The following is a 27,854-nucleotide window of genomic DNA, read 5'->3' as shown; positions in this document are numbered from 1 at the left end:
TAGAAAGTAAAGATGTTCCAGGTAAGACTTCACCAGTCTTTCCATGTTCCTGAAGTTCTCATTTTCCTGTTCCACTTACATATTCACCACTTCCGTGGCTGTGAGAACACATTCATACGTGTATATATGGTTTGGTAACTAGTGTGTCAGATCAATGTATAAAATCACTAGTCCTTTGCAGAATCATTTTAAATATGTATTAAAATACAGTGGATTCTTAATGGTGGTCATATATTTATCTTTCTGGCCAACTCTTTCTATATGAAATACTTATTCCCACCAGTAGCATCATCATCTTCATCACAGGAAGGATGAATTTAAGTATTTCGAGAAGAAAATTTCCCCAAGTTTCATTCAAATGATTTTTAATACAGGATATTGAAGAAGGTAAAAGTGGCAGCTGCCAGTTTTTCCTTACTTAATAGAAAGTGACCATCAGAGTTTAATTTTTAAATGAAACCAGGATTTAATCCACGAGGCACCTCAGGCATATTTGTTGGCGAATACAGAGATGTGCTTCTGTTTATTTTCCATCCTTCCCCTGGCAGCTGGCATTTCCCGTTACAACTTCGATTTTTCTGCCCTCTGCGGGCCACACATTGGCGATTACAGGGATCCATCTTTTCATCTCCTTCCTATGCTCGGCTGAAGTTTTGTTACATTTGTTAGGTTTTACTGCCCTCTGCTGGCCGTACATTGGCGAACACCGTGCAGGGATCTGTGTCTGTTTCATCCTCCCCCCCTCCTTCTCGGGGGCTGCCGTTTCTTGTTACATTTGTTGTGTTTTGCCGCCATCTTCCGGCCATTATGTGGAAACGCTTTCATTTTATTAATGCAGACATGTTGGAACATTGCTCAAAAGGCCCCTGTGTCCATGCGTTCTCCTCCTGTCATTTATGTAACGGTTGTATTGTTTAAATGTGGTCACAAATTATTAACACACTCATGTACCTGTAACTGTCTCGTTGTACCAGAAGCCCTGACATTCTGCAATCGGAAGTTTCCTTTTCTATGGGAGGGAGGCATTCATCTACAGACTCCAACAAGGCCTCCAGTGGAGACATCTCCCCTTATGACAACAACTCCCCAGTGCTGTCCGAGCGCTCCCTGCTGGCTATGCAAGAGGACAGGGGCCCGGGCGGCTCGGAGAAGCTTTACAAAGTGCCAGAACAATATATGTTGGTGGGCCACTTGCCAGCGTCAAAGTCAAAGTCAAGAGAAAGTTCTCCTGGACCAAGGCTTGGAAAAGGTAAGGGGAGTCTAGATGATACAGGCCAAATCAAGTGACTCTATTTGTGCATATGGCATGATATAAGACACTTTGAACCTCCTCTTCCACTGTCCCTTGTTTACTGTTTCTGTAATTTAGTGAGCATTTACTGAGTACCTGCTGAACACCTACTCAGGAAGAAAGGGTGGTGAGTGCAGGCGTTGTCTTGGAGAGTCCTTGCAGCCCACACTCTGATTTTCAAATATGTGGGAAGTGAGCACATGCCAGGAAGAGCCACTTATATTTCCAGTTGACCCCCCTACCCCCAACATCCAGAAAACTTTATTTATCCTGGTGGGTAGGTTTTCGTTGCATATTTGATAGCCTAAGATGTCACCCACTTACTACTATTGGTTTCATAAAGATAACAAGTTGAACCTACTACATAACTAGGCAGCATGCTGGAACCAAACAGTGTCAGAGTCCAATGACAAGAGCACTATATTTGAAGTAAGACTCTGCTCTGCCACTTTCAACTTGCAAGATACCAAACAAATGATTGAGCTTTGCTGAAACCCATGTCTACCTGCTATGAAAATTCAGAAATGATAATGGTGTCAAATTCCTTGGGTTTATTAGCTAATTCATGGCAAGTTCTGAATGCAGCTCTTAGTGTATCATAAGCACTGGATAATGCATGCTATGTAACTTGTGTTTTTCTCACCTTTCCTCACACTGGGTGTCTCTTCTGTCAAATGATCTCCCATTTATCTCCTAGGGATGAAATGAGATAATGTATGTGAACTGCTGAACCTGGAGGCACTAGAGATTTGCTTCTATAAATCATAATTATGATCCCATTGTAGAGTGGAGGAAATGAGATGGCTAGAAAATTCTAATGTAGCACTTAACTCCAAAGCTATTTATGCACAGACTCCGGGGGTTTCCTGAAGGAATAGGTGCAGGAATGAGTCTGTGGGTGCCAATAGCTGAGTATTCCAGAGGGTAGTCCAGAAACAGTTACTGCTGGTCCTCAATCTCTGATTAATATGGTTAGAGCCCATAAGCATCTTGCCATCACCCCCTTGTATGAGCTTTTCCTACTGCTGTTGTCACAAACTATCACAATTTCAGTGGATTAAAGCAGCACACAAATTTGCTATCTTATGGTTTGGGAGGTCAGAAGTCTAAAATGAGTCCACAGGGCTGCCTTCCTTATTGGAGGCTCTGGGGAATAATCTGTTTCCTTGCATTTTTCAGCTTCAAGAAGCTTCTGTATCCCTTGTCTCATGGCTTCTTTCTCCACCTTTAAAGCCAGCAAGAGAGCAGCTTCTGTCTTATGGGGCCCTCCTGGGTCATACGGGAATATCACCTCATCACAAGAATCATATAATTCGATTGCATTTGCAAAGTCCTTTTTGAATATAAGATAATGGCTTTAGAGGTTCTGAGGATTATGATGCAGAGACTTTTCGGGGAGGGGGGGGTATTCTGTCTACTACAACCAAGATATAAGAAGTCCTTATAAGGCCCCTGAAAAGCAAAGATGAATTGTATCCTGTTTTGCATCTGGCACAATCTTGAATACTTTGCTTTGCACAGAAAAGATGTTATAAAATATGTATTGACTTTTGTCTTTAAAATTTCGTTTTGTGTCACACACCTTTTTGTGCTTTCTGTCTTAGATATGTCAGAGGAGCCTTTCAATATCTGGGGAACTTGGCATTCAACATTAAAAAGTGGATCCAAAGACCCAGGAATGACAGGTGGAGTGTTATTCTTAAAATTCATTGCAATTACTTTTAAAATTAACTTTGTTTCATTTTTGCCTTGTTATCGTCTTACATGGTTGTTAAATATTACTGGGAAAATACTGAAGAGAGGGGGAAAGGATAACATTACCTGTAGGTTTTCCACCCAAATATGCCATTTCATGTTCCTTTTCAGAGACATAAATTGGTGACAAGGCTGTTTAATCTGGTTTTGCAGCTCAGCTAACGTGTCAAGAGTCTAGGCATAAGTTTTGAGCGGCCACATGAATTGTGCCGATGATCAGAAAGCATTTGTCATTTCTTTTGCTAGCAGGTGTTTTTAGGTGGCGGCAGCTGAGAGCGTGCTGTGTTTTTTTTTTTTTTTTTTTTTTTGGTGGTACAAGTTGGCACGGGGAAGCCAGTGCGAGGACTCTAATCCCCAGAGGAATGCTACAAGCTAATTCCAGTTCTGGCCTTTCTCTCTGCTCCCAGGTTCCTATGGTGACATTTTTGAAAGCAGCTCCCTCCGACCGGGGCCCTGTTCCCTGTCCCAAGGGAACCTGTCCGCGAACTGGCCTCGGTGGCAGGGGAGCCCCTCGGAGCTGGACGGAGGCCCTCAGATCCCGCGGAGGACTCAGCCCGCGCCCGCTGCGGTGCCGCGCGTCTGCAGCACTCCGCACATCCAGGGCGGCGGCGGGGCGGCCAGGCGGCCGGCGGCCAGGTCCGAGCCCTACTTGAGCGCGGCCGAAGCGACCGAAGCTGCTGAGCCCGACGGGGCCTGGCCGCAGAGACCGCGGGAGAGCGGCAGGGAAGACCGGAGGCCCCCGCCTCCGTACCCCGGGCCCGGCCAGCCCGCCGCGCCCGCCCCGCAGCCCGCGGAGCCGCCCTTGTGGAGGCGCCAGAGGCCCGAGGCGGGCTCCGGAACGGCCTCGCCCGAGGGAGGCCGGGCCGCCCAGCCCCAGTCCCGCGCCGCGCACAGCAAGCGCAGCAGCGCCTACTCCCTCCAGGCTAGCGCCGGCCAGCAGGACGCTCAAAACTTGGGGGAAGCCAGCTGGCTCGACTGGCAGCGAGAGCGGTGGCAGATCTGGGAGCTCCTGTCCGCCGACAACCCCGACGCCCTCCCGGAAACGCTGGTATGAGCCCAGACCGCCGAGCCGCCCGCCCGCCCGCCCGAATGCCCTCTCCAGCCCGCACCAGGAAAGTCGTGCTGGACAATTGACACACACTTCCTTTCCTTCTTTCACACTTTAAAAAGCAACACAAGAGAAACTCAGTCCACTGACAGATGTAGAGCACTCAGACCCTCGCCATTGATCTTAACGATTCTATTGCATAGCCAGCCTTAGGAAAAACCAAAACAGTTGCCAATATCCAATCGACAAACTGCCCACGTTGGCTCTGTATCCGATCAAACTCTTGCTTCGGTATTGCTTAATAATTGTATTTATGTGTCTTCAGTTTTGACCATTGTATATTCTGTAACGAATCTATGTATGATAATCAATATGATATATTCACAGAGAGAAAACAGAAGGAACAATTTTAAGTCACTTCACTTATATTACACCATGAGATATATTAAGCGTTGAGATTCTATAGAGTGTTCTAGAACATGCACAAGCGGGTTTCTGTGCTTTTGCCATACCTTTTAACTGGGGACAGCCCTTCTTTCAAAGCCTAAGAAAACACTAACAAAACAAAACAGAATATGAGAAGCCATATTTTTATATAGTAGTGAGGTACAAAAATTATAGTCACTGAATGCTTTTTCATATTGAATAAGTTTTAAGGAAAGTGTTAAATTTGATACATTATGAAATATATTTTTAGAACCTGTCCAGAAAGGATTCAGTTAATCAAATGAGAGAAAGGCCGTGCCTAACAAGGAGTGATTAAGAAGTTGTCCGTCCCATTTTAGGTCAAATTCAATTTTATATAGACCATATATAATATATATTTATAATGTATAATTTTATGTATTTTTCAAAACGACAAACTGGAATCCAACTATTAAGTGTTTAAGAATCAAAATAGAACATTCAAATTACAGAATGTGGTTTTTCCCTTTGCCCCATAATCAGTATTAACCAAATTACATGCAATTCCTTGTAAAGTTAATCATATTTGGGGAGGAACAAAACTACAGCTTTGTACTTAATTGTGCCAAAGGCTGAGGAAACGTTTTCTTCTATAATTTTGTGTGTGATGTAAAATGTTCTGCAGTACTACAGTTGTTCGGTTTTTCAACTGCAAAACCACTTTTGACCAGCAGGTGGCAATTTGCTTCAGTATTTTCAGATTTTTTTTTTTTTTTCACTTCAGAAGGGAAAGTGTATTATAGAATTTTTTTTTTTTTTTTTTTTTTTTTTTATAAAACGTGCTACTCTTAATTTTCATGTTGGTGATAAAATTTTCAGTGGTGTTTCTTAAAGTTCTATCTTGTGCCATGATGAATAAAAGTTAAGCAAAAGCTTTGTTCCCTGCCTTTAACCTAATTAATCAACTCACACCCATTACAGAAGTAGGCTTCATGATCCACAAGTTCAAGTGTAATAAAGAATACCAATTCTATACATATCCAAAGATAGATAAAAAGATAGTTTAAAAATATCAGATGGCTTGGGGACATCAACTGGGTGACACCAAAGCATTAAATATATGTAATTAGCTGTTGAAAGTAAAGACTGGTTACCTTAATTATCAGCAAGAAAGTGGTTTTCTACATGACTAAAACCCAGGTTTCCCACCTTCTGGGCAGATGTCATCCAACACAAACCTTGTAATTCGCATCTTCTCTTTAAGTTTTAGATGCCTAATTTGCTTCAGAGCTGAAGTAATAAATTCTAGAAATGGCATGTCATGTTTCACATTTGGGGACTGGTTGAGTTATCTTCAGGTTATGCCATTGGGATAGTACTTCTGCCACTGGCTCAGACTCTGCAAGAATTTGCCTATGCATCTTGACTCTTCCCAGCTGCCCATACTCAGCCAAATGTAAACAAGACCCAGAGCAAATGCTAGTTGAATGTGGATCTCAGATGGCTTTTCTGTGCCACCTACTTGCATCCTACTCCTGTGTTTTCTTGCTTTGAACTTGACCATGTTCTGACCAATTCGTTCCCTCATTCCTGGACAGGACTGCCTGATATATGGGACCCCCCACTTCCCATCACACGGTTGCTGTTTTAGTCCCATTTTTTAAAACAACTTTCTCATCAAATGGCCCTGAGGTTAATGCCTGTAGGGGGAAAAGGTAGTGAAAGGTACATCTGTTAATAATCTTATCTAAAATAGGCAGTCCAGAAAATAGAGCTCAGAAAATCTTTTATGGGTATCTCAATATTCACTTTCCCTTTCTCTGTGCATTTCAGCCCTGTGATTGTATCTTTCTTTAGCTTAGTAAGTGAAAACTTGGCTCTTAGAAGCCTTTATCACATCGAAAATAAGCTGTTTTAAAATACATATATGAGACCTAAAGACCTAAGTAGGAAACCCAGGTTATTCCTAATAATACCATATGAAAAAAAAAAAAACTACTTGGACAAAGTTGACTGTTCAAGTCACTCCTTCTTTATGAGAAAAGGTATCCTACAAGCAAGAAAAAAGTTGCAGTATGCTCCATGCCCATGAATACTCAATCATTGTTTCTGTGTCTCTGACAAAGAGGCCAGAATGGTGATGGCAGAAATGGCTAAATACACATTTGTCTTGATCCCTCTAAGTAGCTATTAACATATGTTTGTTGTGGGGTTTTCTAGAAAAAAAATGCTCTTATACCAATGGAGTGCGTGCAAATTGAGGAAATTTCTAACTAAGCCCAGCTTGCTTCTTTTCTTATGCACATTTTAATACACATCTGCTTGGCAGAGAAACAGCATTGGGATTAAATATAAAGAGATGTCAGAACAAAGTCCAGGCCTGTGGTGTACATTGGGCTGATAAGCAAACTCCAGGAGGTAGATTCTACTGAACTGAGGAGAAAGGAAATGACTGAAGAAGAGTCACACAGAGATTAAAACAGAACATCTTAACTGAATGGAATTTTAAACAAGACTAAATCAGCAGCAAATGTTCTTCAAGAGGAAAAAATACAAACCAGAGGACAGTTTCAATAAAGGTTGGAATTCTTGGGCACAGTCAAGGTGACAGTGGTAGCTTGGAGATATTGAATTACAGTGGTCTCTAGGGTACGGACCTCTGACCATTCAGACTACATCTTTTCAGCCCAGGGAGACAAATTCATCCCAATTCCTCTGAGAACATCCCAGGTTTAGTCTTAAAAGCCCCATATCCCAGGCACGGGTTCTGTTATTAATTGGCAGGGTAGGAACTTGTGGCTGTGGGTACAGGGCACTTGAACTTGGTACCTCTCAAGTGGGGTCACCAAATATAAGATAAAGGGCACCCAGTTCAATTTGAATGCTAGATAAACAACAGTTCCCATGCAAAATATGGGACATATTTATACTCAAAAATGACTCATTATCTGAAATATTCCATGGGATATGTTTATATTAAAAAGAGATTCTTTATTTACCTGACATTCAAGTTGAACTGAGTATTGATTTGCTAAATCTGGCAACCCTAATCTCTAGCATTGATATCTCACCTGGTCTTCAATGACCTGCTTGGCATTTTCACTGACTATCCCATGGTACCTCAATAGTCTTATAATAGTCTTATAATATAATATATGTAATATAATAGTCTTATGATAGACCAAATGTGTGCCTCCACTGAGACATTTAGCCATGTTCTCACCGGCCACCATTCCTCTCTTTGCCTAGGGTACTTCTTCCTTTTTATCATCCAAGCCTCACCTGGGATCCTAGTCTTCTTGTCCCTCTGACACATGTCTCCTCTTTGTCCATCCCCATTATCCCCTCCCTCTTTGGTTATTCTAGCAGCCTGGCATTTCTAACCTTCCCGCACTCCTCCAGACTATCATTTATAGTTCTGAAATGCACATCTTGTCAGAGGTATCTGTTGGTTAAAAATCAGTGGAGGCCCACCTCCTCCTCTGGTCTACAGGACAACGTCCATATGCTGTAATGAAAACACTCCACACTCTGGTCTTATCCACGTTCACCTTTCATTTCTCCCTGTTATGACACCCCTATACTCTGGCCATGGACAGAAACTCCCCATTTCCTTGTACAAGAAACAGTTTTGTATTTCCATTCCAAAGGCCTCAAATGTTCTTCCTGCTTTTCTTATTCAACGCTGTATTTCTTGTAGAACTAGCTTGATTCTTCCCTTTCCACAAACACAATGAATTACAGCATATTCTGATCTTTTGGACATGATTTGGCCATGTTAATAAGGATTTCTGTGTATTATCATTGCCACCTTATGTTTTTTTTCTAGAGGTTTTTCTCACTCTGTTCCTGAAACTGGGGACTGTGTCCATTATTTAATTAGTACCCTCTGGGCTGGGCAGAGACCTGATACCTACTTGGCATTTAATAAATGTTTGCAGAATATAGGCTTATAAATATGATCAAACAACTTACCATACAGTGGAGAAAAAGTACAAGACCATCCACCTCCCAGCAAATGCAGAAGTAGCCACATATTTTATAAATAAAAGGGTTTTGAGTAAAGGAGGTAGTCTGAAGAGGAGAACAGAGATAACTATCAAACAGTAAGTACTTCCTTACAAAAACACATCGCCCCAGCTCCATGCTGCATGGAATGGAGAAGGTAGGTGGCTTATGATCTGTTATCATTTCATTCTGAAGGCCAAAACTTTAACAGTATAAATGGTGACAAACGTATGATTCTGTGCTCCCTGGATAGTGCTTGACAAATACTTAGTGATTAAAAAAAAAGTGAAGTTTCAAGGCATGGGCTTCAGTGTCAGAACAGGACTTGATTCCCGCTCTGCTGCTAGTTACTTTAGCTCCATTTTCTCACCATAGCCAGGACATTTTAATACCAAACTCCCAGGATTGTTCTGAGGATTACATGAGAAAATACCTACAGCAGAGCCAGCCACATAACCAATATTCAACAACCGGCAGCATAATCGGTATCCCACATGAGATCATTTAAGAAACAAAAATTGAAAACCTCTGCCATGAAATGCAGACACTACTAACTAACATTAGGAATGACTTCCGCTCTAGCCTAGTTTTTGCACATTAACCCATTTAACCCCTCATTTTCCAGAGGGCACAGCTTATTCCAGAGACATCAAAGGAGTTGCCCAGGGCCACATAGCTGGAAAGAAGCAGAGCTAGGATTTGGGCACAAGCCATTTGACTGTGCCCCCTGCTGTTTGGATTAGAAGTCAGGGAACAAAGCTCTATGGTTATTTATGGAAGCCCTTGGCCTGGCTTCTCTCTTAAAGAATTGAGCTCAGCTGGATGGTCCCCAGGAGAGGGCTCCTGCCTCTGGGATGATCTTCAGGAGCCCTGAGTATTTCCCACTGAAGCAAGAACAATGGAAGCTAAAATAAATAAAGGTCCAAAGAGGGTTTGATGTATAAAGATTTTGTTCCATGGGGGAGAATGGGTTGAATTATAATTAAAAATTATATCCCATTTACATATTTATTATTGTCTTGCATAAATTACAATCTAGCATTGCCTTCAGATTTTCTTTTGCTTCCAACAGCTATAACAGCCATGTGATGACTTCATTTGATCAACTGATTGGTTGATCTAATAGTCAATCAATATTTACCAGGGGCCTACTACCCACTATGCCCAATGCTGGAGCCCAAGGCTAGAAAAACAGATACGAGCCTTCTAGATCTGCCTTTAACTATGTCTCAGATAAGAAAAAACTGTCACTCTTGGAATCATACTGTGAGAATGGCAGCAGATGCTTCCAAGTCCCATGAATCCAGCAAGTGTCCCAGCAACCATTACCTGATAGGAATCCATACATTGTTGAACAAATGAATTAATAGTTGAGACCAATCACCCATCCATCCATCTGTCCTAAGGTAAAAAGTCAGAGAAATACCCACGACAGCACCAAATGCTTCCTGCATTCTGCAAGAAACATCTCTACAGGAGAAAGAGCTTTGGGAAGTGAAGAAAACACGTTAGGGCTGGCTTTCTGGCAAGTGACCTTTGCAGTTGCTTATTTGAATGTTCTGGCAATGCCTTGGTGAAATTTTAAGTTTTTCAACAAGCCCAACCCCCTCTTCCCCATGGCCTTTTTGACTGGACCCTGCAAACAATGCAGCCAGCCCTGGTCACATTCCTTGCTGGATAAGAAGTAAGCAATTTCAGAACAGGAATTCCTTTGTAGTCTAGGCCAGCAACCCAGGGGGCAAGGAGGTGAAAGAGTCATGCCCTGAGGTGGTTTCACAAGCCAGTGGCAAGGTGAGAGTGGGAGAACAGAAGCCTGACCCCTCCACAGAGCTCCTTCCCATCTGAATATAATTCCAAAATAAAGTAAAAAACACCTTGCTCCATCCCAATGGAGGACAAAGGGTGGACAATGTTTCTGATAAGCAAAACCCACTCCATTCTTCTCCTCCCATACTCTTCTTCTCTTCTGTGTTTCTATCTCTGCCATCCAATTTTTATTCACATTTCTTGTTACAATTTCTCCAGTGTTAAATTTAAATGTGTGGCTCCCTGCTCTGATGGTCTGAAAGTTTGTGTCCCCTCAGAATTTATAACCTCAAGGTGATGGTATTTGGAGGTGGGGACTTTGGGGGAGGTCATTAGATTAGGATAGAGGAGTAGGGTTAGTGTCAGAGACCCCAGAAAGCTCCTTGGCTCCTTCTACCATGTGAGGACATGGGGAGAAGTGCCATCTGAGGCAGAGGGTCCTTGTCACAAAGTCTGCCACACCTTGATCTTGTACTTCCAGCCTCCAGAACTATGGGAAATAATTGTCTGTTTAAGGTCCCCAGTTTATGGTGTTTTGTTATATCAGCCTGAACAGATTAAGATACTTGCCTAGTTCCAAGACCAAATGTAATATTTAAACTGAGCCATAAAACAACAACTTCCCTGCTTCTAAAACTGTGCAAGCTGGTTTCCAGGACCAAAGTTAGGTGCAAACTCTAGGAACTGACCTAAAATGACCTTGAGAGTTTTGAGGAACACACGTCTCTCCTGAGCAGAACTGGAGGCACAAGAAAATGGTAGGGGGATGCTGACCTATATTAGAAAGCAAGGGGTGCTGTCAAAAGTGGCAGGATGATCCACAAGTTCCACCTAAGCTGGTAAAGCAGGTGTAGACTATTCTGTCAGGACCCAGTTCCAGCCAATCAATCTCTTTCCCTTTTACAGAGTGCTTTCATTCCCTTGCTAAGAACTGATCAAGGAGACAGATTTGAAGGTGCCTCTGGCCTCCTTGTCAGTTGGTCTTCAACAAAAACTTTTCTTTTTGCAAATATCTGGTACAACAGTTGTTGGCCTCTATGTGCATCAGGCTGCAAGCCCTCACTCGGGATCAATTTTGGGTTAATGAGTGAAACAAATGTCCTCTAGGGGTGGGGGCAAAACTGTTCCTTCATCTACTCAAAGGAGATGACCAATTCAGCAGTGATGGGGCTCAGACGCCAGAGGATGAGCTGGACCTGGATGAATTTTTTCAAAGCCATTCTGCTAATGTGAGTATGAATTGTGTTCATTTCCCCCCCTCAACACTCTCTGACTAAAAAACTGTTGAAGTTCTAACCCCCAATACCTGTGAATGTGACCTTATTTGGAAATAGGGGTTAAGGTGAGGGGATTGAAGGGGGACCCTAATCTAACATAACTGGTGTCCTAATAAAAGGGAAAATTGGGGTACCAGAGACAGACATGCTCACAGGTGAATACCATATGAATACTGGTATTATGTTGCCAAGAGCCAAAGAACTTATTAGAAACTGGGAGACAGACTTGGAACAGATCCTCCCCAAGAGACTTCAAAGGAATCACAGCCCTGATAACACCTTGATCTTGTACTTTTGGCCTCTAGAACTGTGAGAGAAAAATTTCTGTTGCTTAAGCTACATCTGTAGCACTTGGCTACAGCTGCCCTGGCAAACTAATATGGTGAGCAAAGGTCAAGTCTCCGGAACAACCCAGAACACCTGGGCTGATCAGGGAGCAGCCACCAACAAAGTTTTTTTTCTCTCAAGACCACAATTCACATAGAAGCAGCACATAGTACAATAGGGGTTTCCTATGAGCCACTCTGGGGGAGCCATCATCGTCACCCCTTTGTCATTCTGCCCCACTGTTATCACCTACAAGAGTCATGGGAGACAATAAATTTTCCAAAGAAAAGTTATTAAAACAAAACATAGTAAAATGTATGCAGCCTTCAGAACTGAGGGGAGAAGGGAGACTCTAGGGAAGAAATGGGGAATAAGCAAAATTAGAAAAATGGTATTTCTATTGAATATTTGCATTCACATCTCCTGCTTGGAACTTTGACCCAAGGCAATGTGAATATGTGGTAACTGGAAAGATGGTGGGGGGTGGAGTAAAAGCTGAAAGGACTCAGCAGAGGAAAGAGAGGTTCAAATTGTGGTCCCTGGACCAGTAGCAGCAGCATCTCCAGGGAGCTCATTAGGAAGGCAAATTTCCTGCCACCCTGGGCCTATTGGATCAGGAACGCTGGGCTGGGGCCTAGCCATCTGTGTTTTAATAAGCCTTCCAGGGCATTCTGATCTACATAGAAGTTTGAGAAGCAGCTTGCTGGGGAAACCAGAAAAGGGAGAGAGACAGCAAGATCCCAAATAATGCTCTAATGCAATCTTTGTCTGAACAATGTCAAACTGTATTTTTAAAAAATCCAGCTGAATCAAAATGACTATACATTAGATTTTAGGTGAAAGCACATAAACACAGCACATTATTCACTAATCTTTCAACACTGAGCCATTTACTTTTGGGGTGCTGTGGGTCAGTAGTGCCACTTTATTCCTACATGAATCTTATCTATCATGCATTATCTATAATTCCAGTTCCATTTTCTTAAAGGAAATTTAAGAAACCACTGCAAAGGAGAGAAGAGAATTATTCTGGATTCGTACAGTATTTTCCCAGCCCTTTCCAGCTTCATGGCAATATTTTTAGTAATTCTCCTTTAAACACTTTCTAACCATTCCCTTACTATTTATAGACTTGGTTTCTACATTCACAGTGCTACATTTTAGATAAGGAAACACAAGAGCTTAAATATACTCTTTATTTTTGTCAAGTGGAACTGTCATAGTAAGTAAACCAAATGTCACTGTCTTGTTTATTTTTAAAGATCCCTTTTGGTGGTTTTAAATAACATGAGCTTGCTTACAGCAGGCATTCATATACCTGCTAATACTTAAAACTGACAAAAATTAGGAATAGAGCCTGTTTTTAGCCTCCTAAATAGAATCTTCTCAGAGGAATAGAGGATGCTAGACTGTGGAGTATGTGTCAGCACTGTTTTCTATCCCTGATGCACAATCTCACTTTACTTCTTGTTGGTCACATGGTGATGGCCTCATCTCACAGAACATGCAAGACAACTCTAGTAGAGCTGTTTGATTATTCTCACTTGACAGCAGCAAAAGCTGAGGCCCAGAGACATTAAGATCATACAGCAAATAAAGGGCAGAGCAAAGACTCCAAACTCTTTTTTTTTAAAGAGAGAGAGAGAGAGAGAATTTTTTAATATTTATTTTTCAGTTATCGGCAGACACAACATCTTTGTTTGTATGTGTGTTTGCCGCACGCATGCCAGGCGAGCGTGCTACCACTTGAGACACATCCCCAGCCCCCTCCAAACTGTTTTCCACATCCACACTGAGGGTGGGGGGGGACTGGGGATTGAACTCAGGCACTCAACCACCAAGCCACATCCCCAGCCCTATTTTGTATTTTATGTAGAGACATGGTTTTACTGAGTTGCTTAGCACCTCACCATTGCTGAGGCTGGCTTTGAACTCTCCATCCTCCTGCCTCAGCCTCCCAAGCTGCTGGGAGGTGTGTGCCACCGTGCCCAGCCAAGACACACATTCTTAATCACCACACAAGCAGCCTCAAACCTATGAACAATTCCCATAGTCATTGCAAAGGTGATACAGGAAATAGATTGTGTTGCTTTCACTAGGGAGCAATAACCATATTGATGACTCAGTAAGGAATTAATAGCTATATACTCAAAAATTCTTATGTGAATTTGCCCCCCCTCTCATTATTACAATGTGTTCCTTCAACTGGAATTCTACTAATTCCATCATTTCATTTACAGACTGCCCTCCAAAAGACTGATTTCCTGAAGGTAGGGGATGTACCTTCTGTAATATTGTATTCTCAATAAGATGCAAAGTGTGGACATACACATTCATGAATGTTAACGACTGAATTCATAGGATTGGATGTTAAAATGCAATCCCGGTTTGAACTCCCATCTAGTAATACTTTCCCTGATGTATAGTAATGTATTCTAATTCTAAATAGTATTTTTTCATGAGACTTAGTTTAAAACCCCAGAGATGATCCAAAATGAATTTCAAGTTATATGTGAAAACTCCTTTCAGAGCAGATAAGTCCTGTTTCCAGACACAATCAAGTATAATCTAGACACACAGCAGCTCTGAGTACCCAGTAGGCTATACAGTCTTTTCTTGAAGTAGTAAAAGGGTATATTAAACTGTTGATCTTGGGTCGGAGTTGTGGCTCAGCAGTAGAGCACTCGCCTAGCACATGCGAGACCCTGGGTTTGATCCTCAGCACCACATTAAAATAAAGGTATTGTGTCCAACTACAACTAAAAAATAAATATTAAAAAAAAAAACTGTTGACATTGTCATCAAATTTGCTTGACAGTTTACTTTCAAGATTGTCTGTTTCAAAAAAGACTACAGCCCAGTAACAGGGCTGAAACCTTTTGCATATGGCTTAATTTTCAGTTTCTAGTTACAATGCTTTGTTTCACGTAATGCCTAATCCTATACTCAATCAAGAGCACTCAGGACCAGGAAAAAAGCCAACAATAAGTATTTCCCTCTACAGTTTAAAAAATATGTGATTAACAGATGAGAAAATATCTGACCCAAGTAGGGAGACTATGGCATTACTTTTGTAGAGACTGCATGTCTGAAGAAAAATTAACTATAAGGTTACTCTGAAAGATTTTCAAAACCTGTTAATTATCAGCTTTATTTAAAAATGTACAAAATACTCTTGACATGTAGAACTTAAGCTTTTTGGATTTTTGAAACTCCACACAAAACTGACACACCCAAGAAATCCATACCAAATTAATAACTCAGAGACTGCCAATTTCATCCACTAATTTAACACTACAGTATTCAGGATAAATTAAAGGATTTAATATTATCAACACTTTAAAAAACAGTCATTTGTAACATGCTGTTATAATTAGAACAATCAGTTTTGGGGTTACTGATACAAGGAATTTCAACACCAAGCTTAAAGCTTCTTTAAAACATAAAAATTGAGACAGTGAATTAATGCAAACATAACTACATCTGAGAAAAATACTCTTCTTGTGAATGTTAATACTCAGCTAAATATAATCACTGGCACTGTGACTTGAGCCAGACTTTTAAATCCGGATTAAGCCAACCAGAAGGAAGGCTTCCAATGGAGGAAGGAATGGGACTCAAAGTTGGGATAACTTTAAATTCCAGGGACAATGAAGAGACCTGTTTGGGGAAGCAGAGTTACATATCAGAACAACAGGAAAATATTTTAAAAATTAAAATATATGTTTCAAAGCATATGCATCAGCACCTCATGGTGAGTTGAAACTTCTTTAACAAGGCCCAGTCTGAAAAATGCATATAAATAAGAATTGAGAGCCAAGACACACCTTAGTCTTGTTGGAGTGCTAGGGTATGGCTTTGCATTTTGTTCAGGGTCTCTACTAAATTGTAGGGACTTCAGAAATAATAGTCTCTTTTTAAAAAGATATTGCTTATTTATAATAAATGATTTTAGTTAAAAGATTTGACCAGGTAAAAGCTCATTAGCAGTACACTGGCTTTCAGGTTTTACCTCTCAAATATTCCTGAGAAAATGGTAAGAAAAAAGCAGCTTTCCTCACTTTCTAAAAAAACTTTTTCAGAGGTTTTTCAGACTTTTCTAGATGAAATACATAGGCAATATTGCAGCTAACGGACAAACTGAGGGACTGCTTCCCACTTAAACCAAACGGGAAGAAAACTTAGAACTATTTGCTATAAACTGCAAGGCAAAATGCAGCTCAAAACTGAATGGAGCAGGGGCCCTTTGCTAAGTGGAGGATGAAGTGTATGACCCACTTGAAGTTCCCGTTACATCATGAGTGCAGTTCAGTTTGGGGAAAATAGTTTAATGTATCTCTCAGAAAAAAAAATAGTTTATACTTTGCATCACAAACAAAACAGTGGTTATGATGTCCAGCGCCACCAAGCAACTTTCATTCTGTCCCATACTGCTGAAAGCGAATCCAAGGCAGGGCGGACGTCCAAGATGGTGAACTGGTAGTCCTTGTTGACTTCACCACCATCATAATAATCTATAACATATCTAACTTCTGTGCCACAGCGGTTGATGATCCAATCGTGCCTGTCAAAAGGCAGCTCATACCTGGAATGAAAGCATGCTAGTGGGTATAAATCACTGGCTGGGCATTTGGTGCTGGTTTGGTCGTGAGAGTGGCTGAGAAGCAGCACTTGCCTGCTCTCAACAGCAAACACCTGACTGGGAAGGTGAGGCTCAGAGACTAAGGGAACATGGCACTGAATGACTGATAAGTCCAGGTCACATGACTGCTTATTCCCTTACAAAGGAAAAAGATCCACAGGAAAGAAACCTGGGCCATTTAACTATTTACTAGGAGAAAAGTTAGGAACACTAAGCAGATGTTACCCAAAGATTATAGGAGGAGCAAAAGATGGATCCAAGAATACAGAAGAGAACTCAATTGGATCCTCAGATAATTAAATAGTAAGCTAGCCACTACATCTTAACACATCTGCCCATCAAGGAGCAAACCTCAAGGAGAGAAGGAAATCTATAGCTGAATACTGAATGAGTTTTAGAAGATGGCACTACAGTTCTTAGACTCTGGTGCCAAGAAAAAGTTGACCCTGATCTGAGGTATGCAAAATAACATTTTGGCACTGACACTCACCCCATCCAGGAACGAATTCTTGCTCTTGGTGAATACTGTTTTGCTTTCCCTCCAAATCGGATCAAGGATGGACCACAAGGGCACTCCCTGGAAAATGCCAAAGGAGAAAAACCTATTAAAATACTTTCTTTCCTTTGACAAGGATATATTCCAGTTTTTCAATAATACACATATTCCTGTATGCATTTCACATAATACTGCATTGATATAGCAGCATCTAAAGCAATTCAAATAAAATGTCCCTATTTATTGAAAATATTCCTCTTTCCTTCTGGATTGGGTGCCTTTTACTTTCCCCTCCTCCCTCCAGACTGGGGCATTTGTTTGTACTGAGGGGGAATGGGGATAGGAAAGACAGTGGAATGAGATGGACATCATTACCCTAGGTACATGTAAGAAGATATGAATGGTGTGACTACTTTGTATACAACCAGAGAAATGAAAAATTCTGTTCCATTTGTGTACTATTAACTGAAATGCATTCTTCTGTCATGTATAACAAATTGGAACAAATAAATAAATTAAAAAATATATTTTCTCTGGATAAAAAAACAAACTGAATAAAAAACCCATAAAATAAATCAATAAGTAAATTTTAGCTAAGAAACAAATTAATCACATTTTGTGAGGAATGTGAAATGCAAACCACAGATTATGAAATGATCTGGTTCTTGGGCTGAGGTGAAGCCCAGCATGCAGCATTGTAACAAACTTTCCAGAAGGTGTTGAGAACCACTGGTCTCTAAAGACACAGATCCTATCACCATAGCATATACATTTACCAAATCTCCCTGAGAAAAGGGGCCCCATAATGAGACATCTCTTAGGGTTATTCCTAATGGGGATTCAATAGATGGTGCTGAGGGAACAAAAGCATCTTCCCATCTGGCTTAGGACACAGAGCATTTTAGTACCTCTCTTCCTATGTATTCTGCTTTCAATGGACTGTGGAACTCCTCTCACTGAGAGGTGGGGGTCTCTGTTCCCTCCCCTTGAACTTGGGCAGGCTTGTATCAATATGGGACTTCTGAGGCTAAGTCAGAAAAGAAGACACAGCTTTGCTTGGTGCTTTTTGGAACCCTAGCTCCTGGTACCATGATGCGAGGAAGCCAAAACAGTCACATTTAGAAGCCATAAGCAGGCTGGTCTGAAAGATGGCCAGCACCACCTGCTGGACAAGTAAATGGTGACACCTTCAGAGGTCTCCAGTCCATGGATATGCAACCATCCCTGACTTGGGAGTTGAGGCCCCAGACATCAGGGAGTAGAGAGGAGCTATCTTTGTCTTTTCTGCATTCTGGACCCACCAAGTCCACAAGCCTAATAAAATGGTTGCTGTTTTTCACATGAATATGGAGGGATAATCTGTCCCACAAAATGTCACAGGACAGTTTTATAAGTATTTTATTTAAATATCAAATTATTTTAATGCTAAAACTGTAGAAGTTGATACAAAATATAAACGACACTGGAAGTACTTTTTAAGATCTCAATCATACTTACGCAGCATGAAGAGCTTCCCACTTCAAAATCTCCTTCCAGGCCTGTTCATTGTTCTGATTGTGAATTTTAATGATATTATACATATCTTTCTGACTAATATCCTCATCCTTCCACTTCCACCTATGAAAGCACATTTGGTAAAATGTGACAAACATTACTGATAATGCCAAAAAGTTAATCCAAATATTCATAAAGTGATTTACAAAATTACAAAAAAACTAAGAATGCTCATTTTCTATGAATTCAATGAATCTAAGACTCATTTTAAAGATTTACTTATGATCATGGAATAGTGCCATAAATCAAAAGCTACCACACAAACATTAAAATTGAAGATTAATAATGAAGTTACTCTCATTTCACTGAATTTCCAAAAGCCAGACTTATGGAAACATCTATTTTTAAAGATGGTTCTTTTAAAGATGGTTTCTTCAGTTAGTAACATTGATTAATGAAGCTCCAACTTTTAAAAAGTATTCTCTACATTAGCATTTCTTTCCTTTAAAAGAAAAAAGCTATTACTGGCTATGATGGTCAATTTTATGTGCGATTTGATGGGGTCATGGAGCCATGTGGCCAAACACTGAGCATGTCAGTGCGGGGGATCTGAATGAGATCAACATTTCAATCAGCAGAATGAGTAAAGGAGACTGTCGTGCTCCACATGGGTGGGCTATATCCAATCAGTTTCAGGCCTAAATGTAAGAAAAGGGCTGATCTTCTCATAAGCAGAAGCTTGAACTGAAACATTATAGTCTTCTCCTGTTTTTCAGACTCACACTAAAATGTCAGCTCTTCCTGGGTTTCAAGCCTTCAGACTCGGACTAGCACTATACCATTGGCTCTATTGGGTAGCTAGTTTGTCAGCTGTAGATCTTGGGATTTGTCAGCTTCCATGATCATGTTAGTCAATTCCTGAAAATAAATCTTGCCCTGCTCTCCCAGTCCTGTTGATTCTGTTTCTCTGGAGAACCTGACCTCAAAATTGGCCTTGAACTTATATTCTGACAAGTCTAAAAATTCTGTTGATTATAAGCTAATTAACTCATTAAAAACTTGCTGTATTTTTTTGAGGTAAAAAAACTAACATTCAATTCTTAGATGAATTTAACAAGCAAATTTATATTTTAAACAATATGCTCATTCACTTACCCTTTCCTTAACATTGCATTCCAGAACATCTGTTCGGAAGGATAAACCCACTTTTTCTCTGAATCTGCTCGTGGAATGGATGACTCCTCTCTGACGGTAGACAATGCAAAGGGCTGATCTGGAGCTGGTGTTTGATTAGGTGGTGGCATCTAAATAAAGTAAGTAGATTTGTTTAATAAATGCTAGAAACATGACATAAAGTGGGATATATGAATATAATTAAGTATCTACTGGAAAGCAATGGATCACACACAAAGCACAGATTCCCCACTAACCCACTGACATCAAAACTTCAAGCCTCTTAGATATTTGGATTGTTCTGAAACTTCAGAATACTGAAGCTTATTTCCTCCATGATTAAATTCTCATAAATGGTAAATAGATACTGTGGTTAAATTTTGCTCTCTCTCTTTTGAACAAATTTAGAAGTGATATCACCAAGGACACAGAAGTAAAAACTAATATAAACTACAAGCATTTCTAAAATTCTTTTTATAATCTCAGCAGCTCAAGAGGCTGAGCCAGGAGGAACACAAGTTCAAAGTCAGCGTCAGCAACTTAGAGAAGCCTTGTCTCAAAAATTAAAAAAAGAAAGGGGCTAGGAATGTGGCTCAGTGTTTAAGTGCCCATAGGTTCAGCCCCTGGTTTAAAAAAAAAAAAAAAAAACTTTTTTGACAGGTTATTCAAAACTGACTATTAACTCTTTATCTCTTTTGAACTTTTGAAGAAAATCTCACAGACTATATATATAATGCAACTTTCTTTTTAAACATTCATACATGTACAATTCTGCTTATGCTTTCAGACTTTGGGCTGAACACAATATAAATGAATATTTGCACTGCAATAATGCCAGACCAAAGGTGTGGCACAATCCCTTCTCCCATTCAGGGGTCAGCAGTCAGTACTGTTATGTTAATTAACAGCCAACTTAGGTCAGGGTCTTGCACCTTCAGCACTGTTGACTTTAGGGGCTGATTTTTGGTTAAGGGGTTCTGTTACACTGAGTACTGTAGGTTATTTAGCATTATCCTCAGCTTCTGCCCAGTTGTGACACTCCTGCCCAGTTGTGATGATGAAAACTGTCTCCAGACATAAATAAGTCAACTGTCCCCTGGCAAGCACCCCAAGTTGAAAACTGGTTAGAACTTCTTTTTGTATTAGAAGTGTGAAAGACTTTCTCTAACAGATACACATGAATAATTGAATGATATTGGCCAAAGTATATGATTATATCATGTGCATCTATAAATATGTAACAATGAATCCTGCCATTATGTGTAATTAGTAGTGCACCAGTAAAAAAAAAAATATGGAAAAAAATAAAACTCTCAGCCATAACATGGCCCCTACTTTGAATTACAATAGAAGGAGAGCTTTGTATGGTAAGATCTGCAATGATTGCCTGTACTGTCACCACTAGCATTTTTAAGGACATAAGTCTGAGGCAGATGGGCTTCAGTTTGGCTTTGCCACTTCTTAGCTGAATGGCATGGGGCAAGCTGCTCACTCTCACTCCCAGTATCTTCAGTTCTAAAACAAGGACAAGAAACACTGACCACATGAGGCTATTATGAGGATAAAAGAAAAAGTGCATGGTACTTTGCTTGAATGCCTCAAAAATGACCACAAGAAAATCTAGCTGTTATTAGTATTCTCGCTACATATAATGATCCCTTGGGACAAGAGTATAGATATCTAAGATTCTAAAAGGCTCATGTTCTGAACCACTAGGCTATTAGATATGATCTGGACCAGTGGTCTACTGGGGTACTCTTTGCAATGTCTAGAGATATTTTTGATAGTCACAACTAAGTGGAGAGAGTTCTCCTGGCATCTAGTGGGTAGAAGCCAGGAATAATGCTACACATCCTACAGTGCACAGGGTAACTCCCACAGGAAGGAATTACTAAGCCCCAAGTGTCAACAGTACCAAGGGTAAGAAACCCTTATCTCATCCAACTTCTTCAACACAGCCATTTCCTTATAGTTTGGCAGGGTCCTTACTGAGGTTTGACCACAACCCCTTCCCTGTTCTTGAACCTGAAGTCTAGGATACTAATCCCTCCCAAGTAATCCTGGGCTTTTCTCTATAAATGAGTATACTGAGCTGTAATTGCCTCTTTTTCTCATCTGGAATTTACTATAATGTGAATAAGTTGAGAGCACAAGTTGTGTCCTATGCATCTTTGTAACTAACCTAGGAGAGTCCTCAGTACGCTGGAGGAACTCTAAATATCTATTAAATAAATGTTTCCAGCAGACAGGCCACTTACTGCTTCATCTACGAGTCCACTCTGTGTGTAGGTTGGTTCCATTGCTACCAAGTTGCTTTCTACATGGCCTCTTATAGTAGATGTTATAGTTGACACAACCCATTGATCCTTAGGCACGCCACTAAGATTGTCTTCCACATAGGCCTTCAAATAAACTATTTCTGTCAAGAGCCAGATAGCCAATATTTTTGGTTTTGTGTGCCACGTCACACTACTCAACTCTGCTGCTCCTTTCTCTACTGTGTAAAAGCAGTGACGGACAATACATAAATGAATGAGTATGGCTGTATGCCAACAAACCTTTATTTTCAAAAGCAGGTGGAGGGCCAGATACAGCTCATGGACCACAGTTTCTCAGTTCCTGATGTGGACACTGCTATTGTATCTCTCTTTTTGAGGACTATTTCTAGTTCCTTTAAATGTTCCTGGTTCACTAAAATTTCTAAACATTTTTAATTTAGACAGCCATCCTGTGGCTCTCTAAAGTATAAGCCCAAGTCTGTCTGTCTCTCCACTAAAATGTGATTCCAAATGAGACTACAATTCCTTATGTTGTATGGCTATCATAAAACATAAAGAAGCCACAGGTACCTCATCCCTTTTTGAGAAAAAGGAAAAAGAAGGTTTATTGCTTTTCTAGCAAAGGAGAAACACAGGGGACTCCTGCTCCAAAGGCTGTCATTCTGCCCATCATGGGTAACAGGGGGTTTTTTAAAAGGTAATTTAGAGAAAATGAGATTAGGGAGGAGACATGTATAAGGAGAAGATCAGGGAGGAGAAGATTAGGGAAAAGAAGATCAGGGAGGAGAAAATCAGGAAGGAGAAAGTTAGGGAAAAGAAGATCAGGGAGAAGAAGGTTGGTAAAAGAAAGAAAACATGTAAGTTTCAGAGTCACAAGGGAAATAGTCAAAGCATCAAGTGAACCCCTGTTACAATTATATAGTAGCAGACTATAATAATAATGTAGGTTACATAATAATATAATAACAGAAAATAAAAGTCCACGAGGGCAACAACATAGCCTATCTTGTGCACACTGCTCACTCCCAGGGCTTAGAACAAAACAGATAATAGAGCTTTATAGAAATTATGAATATCCTCATCCTCATTTCTTGATGACATTAAATTTGCTGGCAGTCAGATGACACTGTACTATCCTAGCAATTAACATGTGGCTGGCTCCTAATAGTGCCTGAAGAAGCACACCAATCTTGTAAGATGCCTACAAGGTTCTGGTCAACCTAAACACCTTACTACCTCCAGATATGTTCTTTAAGGAAGATCTTGCTACCATCTAATAACTCTTTCACGTGAGAAAATACTCATTTGGTGTGGCTTATTCCTAGTAAAGCTACCCTGGGTCTTTGTAATCACTGTTTTCTTTCCCAGGTGCTCTCTGAAACTATATTTAGTATCCCATTCTAGACTTTTCACTGTATATGCAAACCAAACTTTAGTTTTCAAATGTCAGAAGAATCTATCCTAGCAGTCTACATATTGTCTTAGGAGTCTGTAAAAGCATTTATACATAAAATATTCCAGGAAGAAGGAAACAGTATATATTACCAGATTTGAAGGATCCAGGTTCTCCTTATTCTTAGCAGCAGCGCCTGTAACAGGACACTCCACATACTCATATGCACGATCTTGGTGGGCAGGCACAGAGTATGTTTTGCTCTCACAGGTTGGACCAGAGGGTTCTGCATTCATTGGACAGCCTGAAATAATCAAGTATAAAAACTGTCAACATAGCAGAAGAAAAGCATAACATCTGGGTCTCTCAAATGGGGCCTTAAGAAGTTGAAGTTCTGACAACCATAGGAAAAAGTGTTTCTTTTGTTTAAAGCTGCCACGAACTAAGCTATCTAATGTTCTAAAATTTGTAGATGAGGAAAAGGTTCAATAAATTTACTGTACTTCTGAAAAAAAAAATCCCCATTCTATGATTAAATTATGCTCCCAGAAAAAATAAATGAAAATATCTCAGCAGATGTAATAGTATGTATTGCTTATGCCATAGTGTTTGCAATAGGTTAGAAAGTTCCTGCTTGGAATAGCACCTGGGAGCTGTAAAAGGAACCTAAGTAGGGGCTGGGCCACATTTCACCGAGTCTCCTTAACTTCCAGCCATTAGTTCCAGACAAGCCCAGCCCCAGCCAGGATGCCACTGCAGTCCAATCATCTGTTATTGATGTACTCTCGCAAGTACTGGAGCAGAAGAAAATGAGCAGAGATTTCATAAAGGCTGCTGAAGAAAAATCTCCATGCCACTCTGATTGTATTTTATTTCAAGACTAAAACAAGGCACAGATAACTACTAGGTAGCCAAGGTGCTGTTCCTTGTCAGCAGACAGCAAGAAAAGGGAGACATTAAAGAAAACAACCCACAACCCATCTAGGACCCAGGTGCTTCTTAAGGGGAAGGTATGAGCCTAATGACTAAGCACTAGGAAGGGCAGACAATGTATCTGGATCCTGATTCAGTCAGGTGTGGGGACTGAGAAGTTGGTCTAAGAGTTCACAGCAGGCAGGCTCCTGGAGAACTGCAGCCTGGGACAACAGCTGTTATGTAATAGAATCCTTGACTCAGGCAGCAGCAGGAAGAATGGAATACACCAAATGCTGGTGACACACAGAGAAAAGATGAGTTTCCTTTCACTTCCTTCCTTGGGCCTCTCCTCCCAGGCCCTCATTTCCTAATACCCATCAGTTGCCTAATTTAGAGATGAAAGCAAACTTGCTATATCTTCCCTCTCTACCATTCAAAGCATCAATCCTTTCAAGGGCACTGATTCCCACTCATGTTAATTTACATTATATAATTAGAAGCCCTTTTGATCTACAAATACATTCTTTACTATAAATCAGACTGGCTCTAGGATAAATAACAAATGAAATGAAACCAGAAAGAAGACTCTGATCTCCCTGAGGATGGACACTCAGAGCAGAAGCACAGCTGCTTCATCTGATCTGTCTCAATTCATGGAATAAGCAATACTACAAGAGCACTGGATCTGTCCTTGTCCAAGGTCACAGAGTTTTCAACAGCTTTGCCACTTATACCCTGTGTGACTTGGAGTGCATTGGTTATTTATTCTGAGCCTTAGTCTCCTTGGCTATAAAACAGAAAACCCACCACACAGGATTATGAATATGAGATACAGGATTTTCATCAGACAAAGGATCTTCACCTCTTATTCACTACTACTCTCAGTGCAGGAAGAAATAACAAAAAGTGCTTGGCACAGAATTGGCAGTGACCTGTAAAAGTGGGCTGGCTCACCCAGAAAATAAATGACTACCTCTGCAAGAATTAGCATTCAGTAAACATGCCACATTGCCTCTCTCATCATGACTTACTGATTCAAACCAAACTTTAATATGAAAAATTAAAAGCCAACATACACTGTCTAAAAGTCAAAGAAATCTTTTTATTTTCAGCTTTGCCTGAAAGAATAGACCACAAGTCCATTTGGAGATGGCTTATTTTATAGGATATTGTAGCATATATGGGAGTAAAGTTTATTTATTAAGACAGAGATGGGCTGGGGCTGGGGCTCAGCGGTAGCACATTTGCCTGGCATGTGTAAGGCACTGGGTTGGATGCTCAGCACCACATATGAATAAATAAATAAAATAAAGGTTTATCAACAACTTAAACAACAACAACAACAACAAAAAAGACAGATAGATGTGGACCAAGGTTTTCCATGCAACCTTTGTATTCTTGATATCTGGGCTGGATGATTGTTTGTTGTGGGGGGCATCCTGTGCATTACAGGATGTTTAACAGTGTTCCTGATCTCCACCCACTCAATGCCAGGAGTACTCTGTACTCTCAGTTGTGATAAAAATGTCTCCCAGCATGGGCAAATGTCTCCTGAGAAGCACTGATGGAAGCACAGGAAAACTTTGGGGAGTCAGGGAATGATTCATGGTGCAATCACTATGCTCTCCTATTAATTAATCATCATGATAACCCTCGGAGATAACATTATAGTCTCATGTTACAGATAATAGACTTAGAGAAGTAACCTATCTATAATCACAAAATTTGTAAGCAGCTCCAGGGTGCCTCACTCCCAGGCCTACAAGCCTCCCTAGCAAACTACACCACCTCTTCCTTTAGAACCTTTTCAGAAATATCTTGTTTTACTTTTCTACACAAAGGGTCAATTACCTTTCATTTTCCCTTCATGCATTGGGCATCCTGAAGGCGGTGATGCTGTCTGATGATCTGAAGCATTTGAGGTCTGAACTGGAACAGCAGGGGTAGAGGCTGACAAACCCATGGTTGGAATCAGTGTGGACTCCAAACAATTTTAAATTTCCAGCTGTCAAAGCAAAGAGACATATCAATGCTGATGCCTAGAATGCAGCTATTCCCTTGTTCCTCTTAATCTAGTCAATCCTTTTTGTCCCATCATGGGAACATACTAGGCTTTAATATATTGCCGCCTTTGGGAAACAGTATGAAACCTGCCCTCCGGGGGCACATTTCTAAGCGAGTGGGGATTAAGCGATTGAGGTGAGGTGGTCTCTGAGAAACCACATCATAGACGTGGTGGGCAGGCCAAACCACCTCACAGAGGTGGTGTGCAGCCCGGGGGTCTTCCTGAGGGAGGGTAGGCACATTGAAATCAGAATTGATCCCTAGTCCCCCAGGCCTTAGCGAAGAGCACAGATAAGGAAATTCGAGGAAGGAAGGATGGAAGAAAGGGAAAAAGGGACAGAGGAGTCAGGGTGCTGCCACTCTTCCCGTACCATCCCCACAGTCCCACCTGCTCCAGGGCATGGTCCCCAGGCCCCACCAGCCGTGGCCAGCACGACCTGATTTCTCCCCCAGCTACTGGCCCTGCCTCTAACCTCCAACCCAAACCCCGAGGACCACGACCTGCTACCGTCCCCGCCTTCCTCTCACTGGGTCACCGCTGTCGCCGCGGTCACGGCCGGCGCTCTCTTGCACCGCTCCTTCCTTTTCTGAAGGCGGGACTTCCGGGTGCGCGGGCGTAAACTGCCGGCTAAGAAAGGGTTTCTGTCAATCACAGAGAGGGTCCCGCCTCCTCGGAGCTTTGACCTATAATCGCGAGGCCGTCGCTGCTGGGTGCCTTTTTCAACTTCACAGAGGTGGCAGGGGCTTTTATCGTCTAGAGGTTCCCGTAGAGAGAATTCGGCTACACGTAATTTGAGCGGCTGAGGGAGTGTTTGGGAGGAGTTTTAAATTTTATCCGTTTTCTTTAATCCTGTCAAGTTTTAAAATTTAAAAATCTTAATTTGTACTCGTTTATGGGGTACAGTACTATAGTTCTATACATGTAGACAATTTAGAGTGATCAAACCAAATCATAGTAATGTTTCAAGAAGCATCAGTAGGGCCGGTCACAAGGACACATGCCTGTAATCCCGGTGAGTCCAGAAGCTGAGGCATGAGGATCACAAGTTCAAGGCCAGCCTGGGCAATTTGGCCAGATGCTGTCTGAAAATACAAAACAAAACAGGTCTGGGGGTGTGGCTCGGTGGCAGGGCTCACCTTGGTTCAATCCCCAGTACTGGGAAAAAAATACCATCATTTGGTATCCAGAACTGTGGATAATTCTGGAGAGGACAAGTGAACAAGACAGGGTTCTGCCTCTGTGAGGATGCCTTAGGCCTGAGCCTAAGCAACTCCATTTTAAAAAATCCAGTTTGAAACCTGCAGTCTCACCAGGCACACCCACAGAGCTCTCTAGTATGGAGAGTTACTTCCCCTCACCCTGATAAACAGTGAAGCCCCTGGCAGGCTGTCCTCACCTGATAAGAGGGAAAGACAAGAAGATCAAGGTGCAGACCACCAGACCAGATGTTTCTGACCCCAGGGTAAATGATGTCACTGAG

General features: G+C 41.2%; 2 protein-coding genes across 6 annotated transcripts in view; one reads left to right on the top strand and one right to left on the bottom strand.

The window, feature by feature from the left end:
* The window catches only part of Arhgap6 (Rho GTPase activating protein 6), a 457,476-nt gene extending 452,013 nt beyond the window's left edge, over positions 1-5,463 (top strand). For both annotated transcript variants that reach the window (XM_027946510.2, XM_071606523.1), the window contains exons 11-13: positions 975-1,249; positions 2,896-2,976; positions 3,454-5,463. In XM_027946510.2, the coding sequence (XP_027802311.2) occupies positions 975-1,249; positions 2,896-2,976; positions 3,454-4,100 (1,003 nt within the window). In that variant the 3' untranslated portion in view covers positions 4,101-5,463. The remainder of the gene's footprint in view (positions 1-974; positions 1,250-2,895; positions 2,977-3,453) is intronic.
* A 9,576-nt stretch (positions 5,464-15,039) lies between these two features.
* Positions 15,040-26,961, bottom strand: Hccs (holocytochrome c synthase). Of its 4 annotated transcripts, none has more exons than XM_027946492.2 (7): positions 26,875-26,961; positions 26,161-26,314; positions 23,547-23,698; positions 19,705-19,853; positions 18,553-18,672; positions 17,050-17,136; positions 15,040-16,502 (listed from the first exon to the last, which is right to left on the bottom strand). In XM_027946492.2, the coding sequence occupies exons 2-7, from the start codon at positions 26,270-26,272 to the stop codon at positions 16,304-16,306; spliced, it is 819 nt and encodes a 272-aa protein (XP_027802293.2). In that variant the 5' UTR covers positions 26,273-26,314; positions 26,875-26,961; the 3' UTR covers positions 15,040-16,303. The 4 variants fall into 4 exon arrangements, with proteins under 4 accessions (XP_027802293.2, XP_027802294.2, XP_071462451.1 ...); XM_027946493.2 differs by having other exon boundaries at positions 26,847-26,933; XM_071606350.1 differs by having other exon boundaries at positions 26,902-26,932.
* Positions 26,962-27,854: the final 893 nt, after the last annotated feature.

Source organism: Marmota flaviventris, chromosome X (assembly GCF_047511675.1).
Source record: "Marmota flaviventris isolate mMarFla1 chromosome X, mMarFla1.hap1, whole genome shotgun sequence".
Classification (NCBI taxonomy): domain Eukaryota; kingdom Metazoa; phylum Chordata; class Mammalia; order Rodentia; family Sciuridae; genus Marmota; species Marmota flaviventris.
Note: the sequence above shows the minus strand (reverse complement) of the source record. Positions and strands in the feature narration are given on the sequence as shown.

Bases quoted from the DNA above. Each gene is read 5' to 3' on its own strand.
- Hccs (XM_027946492.2), bottom strand. From the start codon at position 26,272: ATGGGTTTGTCAGCCTCTACCCCTGCTGTTCCAGTTCAGACCTCAAAT. The intron at 23,699-26,160 runs GTAATTGACCCT...TGATTATTTCAG, and splicing joins GCATGAAGGGAAAATGAAAG to GCTGTCCAATGAATGCAGAA. The intron at 19,854-23,546 runs GTAATATATACT...TACTTTATTTAG, and splicing joins ACCTGGATCCTTCAAATCTG to ATGCCACCACCTAATCAAAC.